The sequence below is a fragment of the Ursus maritimus genome, unplaced genomic scaffold, assembly GCF_017311325.1.
Source record: "Ursus maritimus isolate PB19 unplaced genomic scaffold, ASM1731132v1 scaffold_36, whole genome shotgun sequence".
Classification (NCBI taxonomy): domain Eukaryota; kingdom Metazoa; phylum Chordata; class Mammalia; order Carnivora; family Ursidae; genus Ursus; species Ursus maritimus.
In genome coordinates, this window is record NW_024426230.1 from 88,467 (window position 1) to 105,427 (window position 16,961).

General features: G+C 50.4%; 1 protein-coding gene across 4 annotated transcripts; it reads left to right on the top strand.

Annotated features, from left to right (window-relative positions):
- The first annotated feature begins 322 nt into the window (after positions 1-322).
- SALL2 (spalt like transcription factor 2) lies at positions 323-16,049 on the top strand. 4 transcript variants are annotated; one of them, XM_040620674.1, is made up of 4 exons: positions 323-873; positions 9,912-10,226; positions 10,629-12,741; positions 13,372-16,049. In XM_040620674.1, the coding sequence occupies exons 1-4, from the start codon at positions 801-803 to the stop codon at positions 13,610-13,612; spliced, it is 2,742 nt and encodes a 913-aa protein (XP_040476608.1). In that variant the 5' UTR covers positions 323-800; the 3' UTR covers positions 13,613-16,049. The 4 variants fall into 4 exon arrangements, with proteins under 4 accessions (XP_040476608.1, XP_008709358.2, XP_040476609.1 ...); XM_040620675.1 differs by lacking the exon at positions 323-873 and adding an exon at positions 9,454-9,520; XM_008711136.2 differs by having other exon boundaries at positions 9,912-13,476.
- The last annotated feature ends 912 nt before the right edge of the window (positions 16,050-16,961 follow it).

Here is a 16,961-nt window from a genome sequence, read left to right on the forward strand (position 1 = left end):
CTCACTGAGCCTTTTGCTTACCTGTAAAGAGAATCATCTATAAACAGGAGTAGTCAAATCTGCTGTGCTAATTTCAGAGTTGTAATACTCAAAATATGTCATGTACATGAAAATACCCTGTAAGTTATGAAGAGCTCTCTATATATTCAGTTTTATTGTAATGACTGTCCATCTTCATCTTTTTGCCAGCCTTTCATATCCCCATTTCGACTGGCGGTAGCTGACTTCTTGGCCTCATAATCAGGATATAAGGGAAAGTTCTTATCTCAGCTTTATACCCCAGACACAGTTGCATCATCAAGCAGGGTGGCATAGAATCATGAGAGAACCACAAAGCACTGTGAGGACCTTGGATGAAGAGTTCGAGAAACAAGCAGGGACGTTTTCTGAACAGACAGCACAGGGAGAGGCCGGAGCCCTGGCAGTGAGGAGAGGGTTAAATCCTTCCCCTCTGCAGTACAAAAGAAAAGAGTGTGCGGAAAGATTAGGATTTTTGCTTTTACAATGGGAGCTGCAGAAGCGTAGGGAAGAAGCTGAAGAAAAAAAAGGGGGCGTCTCCCCTTTAAAGACTTGCAGAGATTGAGAGAGAAAGAGAGAGAGAGAGTCAGGGACAGAGAATCCGAGAGAGCCCGGGCCAGTCTGTCTGTCTGTCTCTGGGAAGGGGGAACGTCTCTGCTTCACAGTGATTAGCACTGGGGGAGAGGCATCCGTGGGCTTCAGACCCAAGGAGAGACCAGACCAGGTCACCCCGGTTAGGACTCAGTGAGCTTTGCCCCTCCCTACCCCACCTCCACCCGGGAATGTCTCGGCGAAAGCAGCGGAAACCCCAACAGTTAATCTCGGACTGCGAAGGTCCCAGCGCGTCTGAGAACGGTGGGTGCCTGGGGAGGGGTGCGGGAGCCCTGAGTCCCAGCCCGTGTGGGTCAGGCCAGGGCAAGGGAGGGCACCCTGGCCACGGGTGAAGCCAGGGGAGGATTTGGTCAGTGGGGGTGTGAAGGAGCTGGATGCAGGGAGGAGTACGGCGTTGACCTGTGCTGGGGAGAAGCCCCCGCTTGGCTTTTCTCAGGATGGATTCTGTTTGTGTTTTCCTTGTTTTTCTCCGGATGAAATGGAGTTTTCAAACTGGCTCTGTCTCCCCACCCTAGAGTTTTCTCCTCAGGTCCCCCTTTGCTCACTGGTCTTTGTGCCGTTGCTAAGTAACCTCCTCAGACCTGGAGGCCGGCTCTTAGGGGTGGGATTTTCCCCCCTTTTCTTTCTGGAGAGTTGGGTTGCAAGAGAATGAATTGGATAAACGTGAAGGTTCCCCTGAGGGAGAGGAGAAAAAAGTTTCTCATTGTGGGACTGAGCTGAGAACAGATCAGAGCTCCCAGAGGGAGAGAGCTAATGTCGGTCAGATGCGGCCTGGTTTGGGGTGTGGGTCTGTGTCACCTGGGGTGGAGACCAGAGGAGAGGGCTGGATGAGGGACTTAGGTTTGCGCTTCAAGGGAGGCCAAGCTAAAAAAAAGAGAGGACAAAAAAAGTATGAGTCAACATACTTGCATCTGTTTTTAAAGTAACAGATTAATGGGGCCCCTGGCTGGCTCAGTCTGAAGAGCATGCAACACTTGCTCTTGAGGTCGTGAGTTTGAGTCCCTCAGTGGGTGTAGAGATTACGAAAAAAAATTAAATAAACTTAAAAGAATAAAGTAACAGATTTTCTCTATGAAAAGGGGGGGATATTTCATGTATTCATAGAACAGTCCAGGATGAGGTGGGTAGTGGAGCAAGAAGGGTACTGAAAAGTGACATTGCCCAAAGTCTCAGAAACACTTAGAGGTACTGTCAGGACCCAAACCTAGGTTTCCTGATGCTCAGGGCTGGTGATGCTCACTCTACTAAATCAGGGGTTTTCACGCTTGCTTGATTGTGGGTCCGGCCTGGAGGCTGACACTCTGTATCTTTGCAAGGGTTTAGGTAGTTCTAGGATCAGGCAAGTTTTGGACATACTGCTATGGCCATATACATTCACGCTGTGCAAGTCTGGAAGTCCTGCCACAGGGATAAACTATTTAGCAAACAGTCGATTCGCCCGATAGTGTCGTGTGGTAGTAAGAAGGTTCTGAAGCCAGACTTTCAGGATTCAGATGCTGGTTCCACTGCTCGGTTAGCTGGGCAGCCTTGGATTGCTGTGCCTCTCCGTGCCGCTGCCTCATCTTTAAAACACTAACTACCGCCTTAACTTATTGTGAGAATCGGAATGAGTTAATTCACGTAAAGCATTTGGCAAAATAAATAGCATAATAAGTGCTCAATATATGTGGTATGGTATAGTCCCTAGCAGAAATAAGTGCTTAATACGTGTGAGCACCGTTATTATATGTGAGGACAGTGGCACTTTCCTGCAAGGGTTGAAATAGGACCAAAGCTCAGGAACCTCTTGGCAAACTTCAGTATTTCTCTGGGACATGTGTGCCACGAAAAACTCTAGGATAATGTATTGTAGTGACTAAAGTGAAGTTACGGATTAAATTGACCTTTCCACCTGTTGTAAAAAAAAAAAAAAAAAAAAAAGACCTGCGATTAAATCAGTGCTCTGTGTGCTATGGAACAGCCTTAACAGACATATTGTGTTTTGGATAGAACCCATTCTCCTCAAGTCACTGCCTTGCTGGGATCCCACTGTGCCCATATTTAGAGGTTTGGGTGGTGGCATCCTTCCCTCCTGGGACACATTCACCCTCCTTAATGCTGCTGCAGGCCGGATGTTTCCTCCTCAGGCTCTACAGGAGACTTCCCGTGGAGCCTCCGAGTTGCCTCACAGTCCTGCTCCCCTGCTGGCTGGATTGTGGAGCAATATGAAACACCCCAGCCTCCCCCAGCCTCCCCCGCCCCCCCCAAAAACCACCTCTCCTCTTCTCCCCCCACACCTCCCCATACCACTGCAGATGAAGAGCCTGTGAGGGAGTCAAAAGAAATCTTTCACCACTGCCCTGAGTGGATTCCTTAGCCCCAGAGCTGTGTTTCCACTTGGGGTCGTGAACACTCCGGGGTGCACAGATGCTGCTACAGAGTCAGCCCCGTAGAAACAGTGCGGGCTCCAATCCGATGGCGGCAACAAATTTCACCTGGAATTTTGCCTTTGAGCCATAAAAGAGTGAGAGATCCTGGGCTACCTGCATGACCCAGAGTGTCAGTGGGTCACATCTGGAGATGAGGTGGCTGGATGTGATCAAATCTAAAATTCCTTCCTGCTCTTACAAGATCAATAGATTTCCCACTCCCTCCTTTTATACTGGTAGAGCTCTTATTTGCTTCTGTGATCTTCAGACTCCTGACTTTTCCTTCTGCCCCAGAAGACATTTTCTTGTTCTGCATGCACCCAAATTAGGTGGGGGGGAGGGGATCTATGTACGTCCTCTGGTGTCCCTGTGAAACTATGGGCATCCTCAGGAAGATCAGCAGACATTCATTTAGCAGGCGAGGGTGCCACCAAGGTTTTCAGGAGTCCTTGCCTTCTTTTAAGCAATGTTTACCATATGTGACAAGCAAATGCTGAGCCTTTGTCACACATTTTAAAAGCATCATCTCTGCAGTGACCTAAGATGTCGCCAAGAAACAGTGTGAAAAACCTGTGTTCTAGCCCTGTTTTTGTTCATCTTCCCTGACCAGAACACCAAAAGCCTAACAGACCAGATATTGCACATACGTGATGAGAAGGAAAGAGTCTATTTACTTAAAAACTCTGGAGAGAAAAAAAAAATTTCCTCTCTCCCCTGCAGAGTCTGGAAATCTGGATTAGAGAACATAAGGGATGTGAGTAGGGAAAATGTAAACTAGTACATCTGCGAAATAAAGCAAATGATCAGAAACGCAGATATTTAGTGAGAAGGAGAGACCAGGACAACAGCCAAACAGATCCAGAGAGAGAAATGGAAGTTGGCAGACATCAAGAGCAGCAAAAGGAGAAGGAAGACAAAAAAGAGAGTTTGAGGGCTCTGTTCTCTTTATATCTGCAAGTAGAAAGCAAACCCCTCAGGGTATTGAGCCCAAGCCTTTCAGCCCTAGGTACCCCTGGGTCAAAAAGAAAACAACTCTGCGTAAATGAAGTAACTCGGGTAGGGTGCAGTATAGAGCACTGGATCAGGAAGCAGAAAACCTGGTTTTTAATCCAGCTTGGGCCTTGAAGCTAGGTGACCTTGGGCGGGTCCGTTCTTCCAGGGTTTCAGTGTTTGGCATTTATTTATTTATTTATTTATTTATTTATTGAAGATTGTATTCATTCATTTGACAGGGAGAGAGAGAGCACAAGCAGGGGAAGCGGCAGGCAGAAGGAGGGGGAGAAGTCTCCCCACTGAGCAGAGAGCTCGATGTGGGGCTCGATCCCAGGACCTGGGGATCACGACCTGAGCCACCCAGGCACCCCTATTTTTTTATTTTTAAAGATGTTATTTATTTATTTATTTGAGAGAAAGAGCATGAGTAGGGTGAGGGGCACAGGGAGAAGGAGAAGCAGACTCCCCAGTGAACCAGGAGCCCAAGGCAGGGCTTGATCCCAGGACCCTGAGATCATGACCGGAGCCCACGTCAGACACTTAACCAACTGAGCCACCCAGGCGCCCCAGCATTTGGCCTTTAAATAATACACCCTTGCTAATATTTGTGGAGCATATTTACTGTCAGGTACTATGCTAGGCCCTGTATGTATTTCCTCTTGTTTATTCCTCCCAACTCCACAATAGTTTTTCCTCCATTAAATTTTTTTTTGAAGATTTTATTTATTTATTTGTCAGAGAGAGACAGAGAACAAGAGCTCACAAGTAGGGGAGCGGCAGAGAAGCAGACTCCCCGTTGAGCAGGGAACCCAATACGGGGCTCGATCCCAGGACCCTGGGATCATGACCTGAGCTGAAGGCAGACGCTTAACCGAGTCACCCAGGCATCCCCCCGTTAAATTTTTTTTTGAATGTGTAGTAAAACATACATAACAAAATTTACCATTTTAACCATCTTAAAGCATATAACTCAGTGATGTTAAGTATATTCACAGTTTTATGCAACCATTACCAACATCCATCTCCAGAACTTTCATCCTGCAAAACTGCAACCCTATGCCCATTAAACAATAACTCCCCATCCCCCTCTCTCTGCAGTCCCTAGCCATCACCATTCTATTTCCTGTCACTATGAATTTACCAATTCCACGTACCTCATATAAAGGAATCATACACTCTTTGTCCTCTTGTGTCTGGTTTGTTTCGCTTAGCATGTTTTCGGGGTTCCTCCGTGTTAGACCGTGTCTAAGATTTTCATTCCCTTTTGAGGCTATACCCCCATTTTAGAAAGAAATCCAAGCCTAAGAGAAATAGAGAAACTTTCCCAAGATCACAAAGATTAGAAAGTTCTGGGATGAGAACTCAGGCCTGTTTGCCTCAGAGCTGGCAATCTCAATCTCCCTGTGCTCAGAGGGTCAGCTCTCTGAAGTCCCTTCCAGCAACAAAAGGTATGAATTCTTTGCTAAATGCTGAGTCCTTCCATGTCAGGAAAAGTGTCTCTTTAAAAACCTTTATGGTGTTTGATCTATAATATTCCTGTTCTGGCAACAAATATATTTTTCTCACTTAGCGCCCATGTACGCATACCTCAGCACACCTGTTTGCTTACGATGCTGCATCACTAGGTGTGGGTAGCAAAGGAGTGAGTATGTGTATGTATTTAGGAGAGAGGAGTGATGCAGAGAAGATGGGGCATTCTCCCTTAGGAGTAGCCTATGGTTGGGACGCCTGGGTGGCTCAGTTGGCTAAGCGTCTGCCTTCAGCTCAGGTCATGATCCCGCGGTCCCGGGATCGAGTCCTGCATCAGGCTCCTTGCTCGGAGGGGAGCCTGTTTCTCCCTCTGCCTGCGCTCTCCCATGTTTGTGTGCACGCTCTCTCTCTTTCTCTGACGGAAAAAAAAAGTCATCGAAGTCGTCTATAGCAGCAGTTACAGGATCGTTCCCTAATTATGGAAACTATTAGTGTTGGGCCGACGCTAACAGTAAGTTTAGGCAGGTGCTTACATAGTGTTCTTTGTTTCTTTAATAGCTGGACGATGCTTGAACTCTGCGTAGAACAAGACTTTATCTTAAAATTAGAAATATGGCTCAAGATGCGTGTAACCTGGGAAAGGCGATACAGTTGCTTAAATTCACAGTCAGGTGTAAATCATATCAAATTCTGGCAGACAGTCTGTCCTTTGCCGTCCTGACCGCCGCTCCCTTGTGGTGCATTTAATAACCTTCCATCTCCTTTCCAAAAAAAAAAAAAAAATCTGCCCATGGAAGCTGGATACAAGAGAGCTAGCCTGTGGCTCTGGACAGAGAAGACCTCTCTCCTCCTTCCTGCCTGACAGGAAGATCTGGCATTGAGCAGCTGGTTTTGCCACTGTCTTCATTTTGGCCAGGTTGAGGGCAGGTAAGATTGGTGAGCAGCAGGATATAGAAGGTTTGCTGGGAAGAGCAGTCGCCCGAAAGCTACTGTGGTTCTCATCCTTGGCTGGACATTGGGATCACCTGAAGAATTTTATAAACATACTGAGACCTGGATGCCACCCTCAGGGATTCCAAATTCATTGATCTAGGGTGTGGCCTGGATTTCAGGATCTTTAAAAGCTCTGCCAGTAATTTTGATGGGCAGCAAAGTTTGAGAACCACCACTTGTTCAACTCTATGCTCCTGCTGTGTGCTCCCTACGTACGTACGTTTCTCTTTGCTCTTCCTCGCCATTCTCTCCCAAGCCTAGAGCAGCAGTTTAGAGTTTCCTTTTTCCTTGTCATTTGGGCTTTTTATAAATTTAAACAAGCATGTCCAGCTCTTAGTCCGCACCGTCCATCCCAGACTTTGTGTGCGACCCAGGACAGCTTACCTCACCTTATCTGTTATCTAGGGACACCATTACCAGCTCAGTTTATTCCTGTGTTTATGACTTCATTCGCATCTGCCTAAGAATCCTGCCCCCCTTTTCAGGTTAGGCAGTGAGGGCACAGTGCTGAGAAAGAGAGGGTTCCTCTTACAGGTGGCTGTTGATCCGTCACCTTTCAGCAGGGACTAAATTTACCTTAAAGAAGAGTGCGGATCGAATTACGCATCAGAAAGCAAGTTTCATTAAAGAGCAAGAAAGGGGACAGTGTTTCCCAGGAGAAGATGAAAAGAAAAGGACTTCTTTTCTTGTCGGAAGACTTGACAAAACAGCAACTTGATATCAAATGTTCAATGCTAATTAACAAATGCTCTGTAGAAAGCCTCCATCTGATTCCCTGTTCTTTGCTGAGGCCAGAGAGCACCGGCAGGTAGGAGCTACACAGGGCCCTTTCTCTAGCATTAGAGAAGCCATACGACGTTGACATGCTTGAGAAAGGACTGGATAGGAGTCAAAATTCCGAATGTGCGCCTCACTGAATTACTGTGTGAACTTGGAAAAGTCACTTCACCTCGCCAAACTTGTTTCCGTACGTGTAAAAATAAACAATACTGCAGCAACCCGTGACCTTCCACAACTGAAATAGATCCCCCTCTCCCTCTTTGTAAGGGTCAGGCCTGAAAGCAGGGAGCTCATCAGTTTCAGAGCCATCATTCATAACGTTAAGATCCTCATGATTACCTGAAGTTTCCAAACATAATTCAGTAAAATGTTCTCATTTTAAAAAGATGGCAAAAATGTGCGTTGAATAGTGAAGTGGTTGTTGCCAGTATTAGGTAGTTTCATTTCCATCCAAAAAAGACTCCTTAATGTTGGCATATGCCAGTGATATTAATCAATGACTTGCCTCAGAAATTAATAAGGTTAATAAGCAACATGAAACACTGATCTAATTTTAGTATATGTGTATTTTAGTTTATTTTGAGTGTTTTGCCATTGACAATGTCAATTCTCTAATCCATAATATTTAAAGTCCCATATATTCATATTAATGTGATTTGTCAAGAGTCTTTCAAGTTTTTGTCACCACAGTATTTCTCTGAAAAAGATAACACAGCTAAAATATTACCACTTTACAAAAAGGAAAATGGTTGCCTGATTGACCACTGTGCCTCAATTTACCAGTCAGGCAAGGATAAGAACTGGGGTTACCACAAGGTGGGTTTACTGAGGCCCAGGCAAACCACAAAACTAAGTGACTTGGGGGTCACTCCCTTTAAGTAAGATAAACTCCTTCAGGAAGTGGAAAACCTATGAAGACACATTTCAAGGTAGAAAGGGAATGCAGAGTATCTGGTCTAAGAGACATCTCACCCCTACTTATTTTCTCTGAAGAGGAGGTGGCCTCTGTGGCGGTGAGCTGGTGTTAAGTCATTTCTAAGCATTCAAACCAGATTGGGGCTGAAAGGGCTTTCTGCACAGAGAGGCTGTCTGGTAGCTCCCACTGCATTTTTCCCATTGTTTCAGGAATTCCCCTCCCCCCAGGTTAGAGCTAGGTGGGCCTCTGTAGGCCCCCCGCAGGCCAGCATCTCCCCAATGGCAACAGTCCTTAATAGTGACAGCGTGCAGTGTGTTGCAAGAGAAGGGCAATGGAGGAAGAAGACGGGCAGGGGAGAGAGTACTAAACAGGAGATGGCTCCTTGAATAAGCACAAACTCCATAAATCAGGTGTGGGCCGGGTGATCTGGGGGGTAACTTAACGTCGGCTATTCTGCGGGAGGGAAGACGGAGAGTAAAGGGGCTCTGTTCTGCAGAGAGGGGTCCTGAAATGACGTCCGTGGAAATTCTACCTTGCAGCCTCCCAACCCTGAGAAACTTCTTTTGTGGAGAGGGATGGGGTAGGGTGGGAGTAAAGGTGAGGAAGACTGGACAAAACTTGGGGTATTTGGGGGTTCGTGTTTTGATGAGGGATGGATGTCCTGGGCTCCCTCTCCCGCTCTGGCCCCCAGACCTCTGAGATCAGACCACCCCCTCTGGAGTCCACGTTTTCCAGGCTCAGTGGATCCTTTATCCAAAGAAAAACAGGAGAAGCCTATCGCTTTGCTCTATTGAGCAGGGCTGTGTTTCCCACTGTGCCCCCTGGAGCCTGAGGCGGGTGGGGGCAGGTCTGGGCAAAGACATCTGGAGAAGGGGGGAGCTGGCAGAGGGCAAGGGAAGGTGGACCCCCACCACGCCCCACAAGCACCTGTCACTGAGCCTCCGGAAACCTGCTAGGCTCTCGGCTCCGGCCCCACACACCCACCTCCCACTCCCCGCTCCCGCCCGGCTCCTAAACAGCTCCTCCCCCATCTCCCCTCTCCCAGCTTTCTCGCTCCAGCTCCTCCCCTCCTCCGCGCCTCCTCGCTCCCCTCCCCCTCCTCCGCGGCTCCCTGCCCCCGCCGCCGCTGCCGCCGATCTCCATCTCCGCAGTCTGGGCCGCTGGGTGCAGAGGCTGCCGCAGCCCCGGCGGCCACCGCCGCCTCCCCCAATCCAGATACCTATTGTCTCCCACTCTACCCGGCCCACCACCTCCCCCACAACCATGGCGCACGAAACCGGGAGGAGCTCTCGTCTCGGGGGGCCCTGCGGGGAGCCGGCGGAGCTTGGAGGTGCGGTAGGGCCCTGCGGGGGCAGGGGTGGGGGCGGAGAGGACGCGCGCAGGGTAAGGGACTTTCGGCGGACGGGATAAAATGCATGATTCTCTGCCTCGGACCCACTCCTCACGCCCATTCCTTGCGCCCCTGGTGGCCCGGGGTTGGGGGTTGGGGGGCGACTGGGGAAGGCAGAAGCTTGAGCGTGCCTGCCCCTCCCCACCCCCCCTACGCTGGGGTGTTTCTCGAGTCCGGGCCGGTCAAGACTGAGCTCTAGCCTTCTGCGTGGCCTGATGGTGAGCTCATCTCCCCAGCCCCCACAAGCGGTTACTGGGCTCGTTGTTAATTAGAGCCTTCGCATGCCCATCCCAACCGCACCACCCACACTCTCTCCTTGTCTTCTCCCTAGGTGATGCTAGCGAGGAGGACCACCCCCAAGTCTGTGCCAAGTGCTGCGCACAATTCACTGATCCAACTGAATTCCTCGCCCACCAGAATGCATGTTCTACTGACCCCCCTGTAATGGTGATAATTGGGGGCCAGGAGAACCCCAACAACTCTTCGACCTCTTCTGAACCCCGGACGGAGGGCCAAAATAGCCCGCAGGTCATGGAGGCAGAGCACAGCAACCCTCCGGATTCTGGGTCCTCTGTGCCCACAGATCCCACCTGGGGCCCGGAGAGGAGAGTAGAGGAGTCTGCCGGGCACTTCCTGGTCGCTGCCACAGGTACCGCTGCTGGGGGAGGCGGGGGCCTGATCTTGGCTAGTCCCAAGCTGGGAGCGACCCCGTTACCTCCAGAATCGACCCCTGCACCCCCACCTCCTCCTCCTCCACCCCCACCCCCAGGGGTAGGCAGTGGCCACTTGAACATCCCTCTGATCTTGGAAGAGCTTCGGGTGCTGCAGCAGCGCCAGATCCACCAGATGCAGATGACTGAGCAAATCTGCCGCCAGGTGCTGCTGCTTGGCTCCCTAGGCCAGACGGTGGGCACCCCCGCCAGTCCCTCAGAGTTACCTGGGACGGGGACTGCCTCCTCCACCAAGCCCCTGCTTCCCCTCTTCAGCCCCATCAAGCCTGTCCAGACTGGCAAGACGCTGGCACCTTCCTCTTCCTCCTCCTCCTCCTCGGGGGCAGAAACGCCCAAGCAGGCTTTCTTCCATCTTTACCATCCGCTGGGGTCCCAGCACCCTTTTTCTGCTGGAGGGGTTGGGCGAAGCCACAAACCCACCCCTGCCCCCTCCCCAGCCCTGCCTGGCAGCACAGATCAGCTGATGGCCTCACCTCATCTGGCATTCCCAGGCACCACGGGACTGTTGGCAGCACAGTGTCTTGGGGCAGCTCGAGGCCTTGAGGCTGCTGCCTCCCCGGGGCTCCTGAAGCCAAAGAACGGAAGTGGCGAGCTGGGCTATGGGGAAGTGATGGGTCCCTTGGAGAAGCCCGGCGGACGGCACAAGTGCCGCTTCTGTGCCAAAGTGTTTGGCAGTGACAGTGCCCTGCAGATCCATCTGCGTTCCCACACAGGCGAGAGGCCCTACAAGTGTAATGTGTGCGGCAACCGCTTCACCACGCGCGGCAACCTCAAAGTGCATTTTCACCGGCATCGTGAGAAGTACCCGCACGTGCAAATGAACCCTCACCCCGTGCCGGAGCACCTGGACTACGTCATCACCAGCAGCGGCCTGCCCTATGGCATGTCAGTGCCACCAGAGAAGGCCGAGGAGGAGGTGGCCATGCCCAGTGGTGGCGTGGACCGCAAGCCTCTGGTGGCCTCCACCACAGCACTTAGTGCCACAGAGAGCCTCACGCTGCTCTCCACCGGTGCCGGCACAGCCACGGCTCCCGCGCTCCCTGCTTTCAATAAGTTCGTGCTCATGAAAGCAGTGGAGCCGAAGAGCAAAGCTGATGAAAATACCCCTCCGGGGAGTGAGGGTTCAGCCATCGCCGGGGTGGCAGAAAGTGGCACAGCAACCCGAATGCAGCTGAGTAAGCTGGTGACTTCGCTCCCCAGCTGGGCGCTGCTTACCAACCACTTTAAGTCCGCAGGTAGCTTCCCCTTCCCCTACGTGCTGGAGCCCTTGGGGGCCTCGCCCTCTGAGACCTCAAAGCTGCAGCAGCTGGTAGAGAAGATTGACCGGCAAGGAGCTGTGGCCGTGGCCTCTACGGCCTCAGGAGCCCCCACCACCTCGGCGCCTGCCGCCTCGTCCTCCGCCTCATCGGGACCTAACCAGTGTGTCATCTGCCTCCGGGTGCTGAGCTGTCCTCGCGCACTGCGCCTGCACTACGGCCAACATGGGGGTGAGCGGCCCTTCAAATGCAAGGTGTGTGGCAGAGCTTTCTCCACCCGCGGCAACCTGCGTGCGCACTTCGTGGGCCACAAGGCCAGTCCAGCCGCCCGGGCTCAGAACTCCTGCCCCATCTGCCAGAAGAAGTTCACCAATGCTGTTACTCTGCAGCAGCACGTGCGCATGCACCTGGGGGGCCAGATCCCCAACGGCGGTGCCGCGCTCTCGGAAGGCGGCGGAGCTGCGCAGGAGAACGGCTCAGAGCAGTCCGCAGCCTCAGGGCCCCAGAGCTTCCCCCAGCAGCCGTCCCAGCAGCCATCCCCGGAAGAGGAGCTGTCCGAAGAGGAGGACGAGGACGACGACGAGGAGGAAGATGTGACTGATGAAGATTCCCTGGCGGGGAGAGGCTCAGAGAGTGGAGGCGAGAAGGCCATATCCGTGCGAGGTGACTCGGAAGAGGCGTCGGGGCCAGAGGAGGACGCGGGGAGCGGGGCGGCCGCGGGGGCGGCCGCGACAGCCACAGCGGGGAAGGAGGTGGAGAGCAACGAGAAAGTGCTTCAACAGCCTTCCCTGCCGCCGCCGCCGCCCCCCGACAGCCTGGATCACACCCAGCCCATGGAGCAGGGGGGCGCTGAGGGCGCAGGAGGCATGGAAGAGGGGGGCAAAGCGGAGAGGAGCTTGAGCCCAACGGCGGCTCTCCCGCGGGAAGGGGAAGGCAGCAGCAGCACCTCGGTGGAGGAGCTGAGCCTGCAGGAGGCCCTGAGAAAGGAGCCGGGCGAGAGCGGGAGCAGAAAGGCCTGTGAGGTGTGTGGTCAGACCTTTGCTACCCAGGCGGCCCTGGAGGAGCATCAGAAGACCCACCCCAAGGAGGGGCCGCTCTTCACTTGTGTTTTCTGCAGGCAGAGCTTTCTCGAGCGGGCTATCCTCAAGAAGCATATGCTGCTGGCTCACCACCAGGTACCACCCTTTGCCCCCCACGGCCCTCAGAATATTGCTGCTCTTTCCTTGGTCCCAGGTTGCTCACCTTCCATCACTTCCCCAGGGCTCTCCCCCTTTCCCCGAAAAGATGACCCCACGATCCCATGAGCTTGTTTTTCTGTACCTGCAGCCCCTCGACCCAGGGAGCAGAAACCGAGAGCTCTGTAGAAGGACCTCCAAGATGTATGAGCCCTTATTTGTCTTTTTCTCTGAGTCCTTCTGTGACACACCCCTAGTGGCTTTTCTCTAGTCCCTGAGCTTGGAGATAGTTGTGCTCACAGGGGGATGGCCCCCTGATGAATTTTTCTTCCCTCTTCACTCATTGTACCTGAGGAAAATAGATTCTCTACAGCTTTCACCTTCCCAAGGGGAACCCTCTCCAGCTTCCCTGGGGTGACCCTTCTCCCCTCTCCTTTCTTCCTCTCCCTTTCCCTTTGGCAGGTGCACCTGAGCACCCACATTTGGAATTACAGCCCAGCCCGAAGGGGCCGGCAGCTGTCTCTGGAGGGCCCAGTGCCACTCCTATCTGGTGACCAGGTCAGCCTGCAGGACTTCCTATCCCAGGACATTCCTGCACAACTGGTGAGGGTAGGTCCCCTGTCTTTCTGGAACCAGTACACAGCTTTCCTCTCAAGTGACCTGCCCACCAAGCCCCGGAGTTCCAGCTCCACCTCCACTACCACTTTAGGCCTGGCGCCACCAGTGCTGTTTGGCCCGGGGACTGTGGCTGGGAACTTGCCTCTGGCAATGGGATCCAGAGAGGCCAAGGAGAAGAGAGCCCCCCTCTTCCTATTTCGGTCTCCTGCATCCAAGGCAGTGCCTGAGAAGCCCATCATAGAAGAAAAGTAGCAAACTGTACATTCCTTGTTTTCCCTGCTCCAGAAGGTGCCAGCAATGAAGACACAACAATATCTGTATCTTGTGGCTCGACCCTAAGGGGTAGGGGGAAATGAAGGGCATATAGGACATTCTTCCTGGTAAACTCCCATTCAGGCCCATTCAGGCAAAGGTGTTGGCTGGTCAATATGCCAAGATACCTCCAGCTTCTTCTGTTCCTTCATTGTGGCCTCTCAAAGTTAGGAAACAAGCAGATGTCTTGCCAACAGGTCTCCTGTGGGATATTTTGGGAAATGTGAAGTTCATATCTTTATTGGTGAGGGGTGTTGAAAGAGTAATGATGGAGAGTTGAAGAGTGTCACTAAAGCATAGGGCTTGCAGGGAACCTATGAGATTGAGAAAGGGGCATGGTGTGAGGGAGGGGACTTCCGGTTCTTGACTGGATGAGTCTCATGAATGTTCTCTTGGACTATTAGTGACTTGGCGTGCAGCACTGCACCTCAGGTCATAGGGGATGTCCTAGCACTAGTGTGCTTCTAGTTTTAGATAACTCCTTCCTTTGTTCCCTGGTCCCTTGGATTTTCCTTGTCTTCCTTTCTCAAGGCCTCTTTCCTCCCCATTTTGCCTGTCTATGGACCAGGGCTTATGTCTTTGCCACTGTCTGGGTCTTGGAGTCCCAGACTTTGGGAGATGAGCTCTAGGTGGTGTTCTCCCTGCCTCTCCGTCTTGTAATGAGATGTAGTATTTACTCTTAACATAGGATCATTTGGAACAGGAGTTCTGAGGAGGAGAGAGTGAGAGTTCTGCTACTGACTGACTTGAATGATGGTTTCTCCTTCAAAGGTGTAGGCTCCAGAGCTTCCTAACATAGTAAAATGTGAAGAGCAGACAAGGGAGATATTAGTGTCTTTCCCTTTTCATTAAAAGTGTTTTAACCAAATATTTGTGTGTTTTTCCTTATTTCATGACTAAATAGCCAGCTGGGGTGTGACATGGGCATTCCCTAACATTGAGATTCCCTTCCCACCTTCATCTCCTGCCAAAGCTGAACATATGGTGTTGAAATATTTAATTTATTCAGCCTTGTCCTGAAACAACCTCCAGTGAATGTAATTTCCCTGTGGAAATGGAGTTTATGTTCTTAAAAAGTAAAGGATTTGTCCATTGTGTGCAGTCATTGTCTAGATTTTTTCTTTGCCTAGAACTTTCCACCACCAGGCTTTTGTGGGGTTTTTGTTTGTTTGTTTTGTTTGGAGGTTGGAAACTCTTTCTTTGTCTTCCTGAAACCCAGGCTAGCCTACCTGACGTCAGTTAATCCGTAGAACCAAGATGAATTAATCTTTATGATCCTTGAGATCTGATGTTATAAACAGGAAAAAAAGTAATTCAACACTAATAATTTTTACCAACGGGATAATTTAAAGGAAGATTCTTAACAGAGGAAGTACATGTGGAGTGGGGGTGTGAAATGAAACACACATTTTTTTACCTTGTCTCTTCACAACATGGTGAGGTTTACATTTGACTCTAAGACCTTGTTTTTTTTAGAGAACAGTCCCCAGAATTTTTTTTTTTTTTTTTTTTGCATTTGTAAGATTACAATATCACTGAATCTTAGTGCTACATGGATGGAGTTGGTAAAATGATTTGCCCAAAGTCACTTGGCCAGTTAGTGGCAGACTTGGGTTAAGGATCCCAGTTTAGTACCACCACCAGTGATCAGGAATGGTGCTTGTTTCCTGCTACACCATTTAAGACTCCTGATGTGAGATGGGCCGGAAGACAGAAAGGAGGAGGTGAGTAAACCTATTCTTGGCTCAATTCAAGGTAAAGAAACCACGTTTGATCCTAGTTGCCCCCACCAGAGCAGTACAGGTCCCCTTTAAAAGGTCCTGGTGAACAGGAATACATGGGAATCTTGTGAAGTCAATTGGGGAAGAAACAGCTTCTGCCTCTTTAATTCCTAGCAAAGCTTTGTAAATCTTTTTCTCCTTTCAGCCTGTGAAAGGAGGTAGGTCACCAATCCTATTCCATTTACCTCTCCTACCCCCACTGGACATGGGTAATGCCATTTAATTAATTAAAGTAGACTTGCCCTCTCTTTATATGCCAGTTCCCATTATGGTAACAGCTGTCGGTAGGCCTTCGACTCGTGGATGCTTCCTTGGGCAGGTCCACACTGTGCCTGACCCCCCCCACTCCTCCTTCATTGCTCTACTTTATTTTCCCTTCTGTCTCCTTTTTATTCTTTTTATTCTCCTGTCCTGCTTTTTCTTCATTGACCTCTCTTATCTGACAGCTTTAATTTTTTTTCTCTCATCACCTTTAATTTATTCTGTCTCTTAGAACCTTTACTTTCTCCCTTCTTATAGCCCCTCCAGTCCCCACCCTCAGCCTCCAATTTCTCACTCTCAATCACTTTTCATTTGATCATCTTTTTGGAAGTTGAATCAACTCCCAACTTGCTGGAACGAGAATGTAAATAAACGAAGCTTGCAAAACACTTGACATGAAAGAAATATAGTGGATCCAGTTCAAACTGGATGGATGCAAAACATCACTATTATAAAGCAGCTTTGCTCATTCATTTGGGTAATTTCTGAGGATTTATTTTGTTTCAGAGACCAAGTGTTGGGTGGGTCCAAAAGTAAGGAAGACACTTCTGCCCCTATGGGAGCTCAGTCTAGGATGATGAAAAATATAAAATTTTTAAAAAATATTTATTTATTTGACAGAGACAGTGAGAGAGAGAATACAAGCAAGGGGAGTGTGAGAGGGAGAAGCGGGCTTCCCCCTCGAAGCCCAATGCAGGGCTCAATCCCAGGACCCTGGGATCATGACCTGAGCCGAAGGCAGACGCTCAACAGCTGAGCCACCCAGGCACCCCGAAAAATATAAACATTTTTATATAGTGGCAGTAAATAGAACGATAGGTGCCAACAATGGCCTGCAGGTTCCCAGACAGGGAAATAACACAATGCAAAGATGGGGAAGGGGAGGCGGTGTATGATTCTCTTGAACTCAGCTTTCATAATAACCACTCAAATATATTAACAATCCATACAACAACGTAAGGACTATGGAGTTATCATTCAAGAACGTATGTAAGATATGCCAAGTCCCCTTTGGCAGATACAGAGACGTACTGCTTTAGAGGATCCCCGTCAAGGAAGAACTGGCTACCTAGCTGCAAGAAGCCTGACTCACTGACATCGTTCAACCCGTCCACTCTTCAGCCTCTGACCAAAGACTGAGCAAGATGGTGAGTGGTACAAGAGCTTAGCCATTTCCATGGAACATGGGACTCCAATGAGCATTTTTTGCTCTGGAATTCCCCATTAGGCTGGCAGAGATGGTCAGG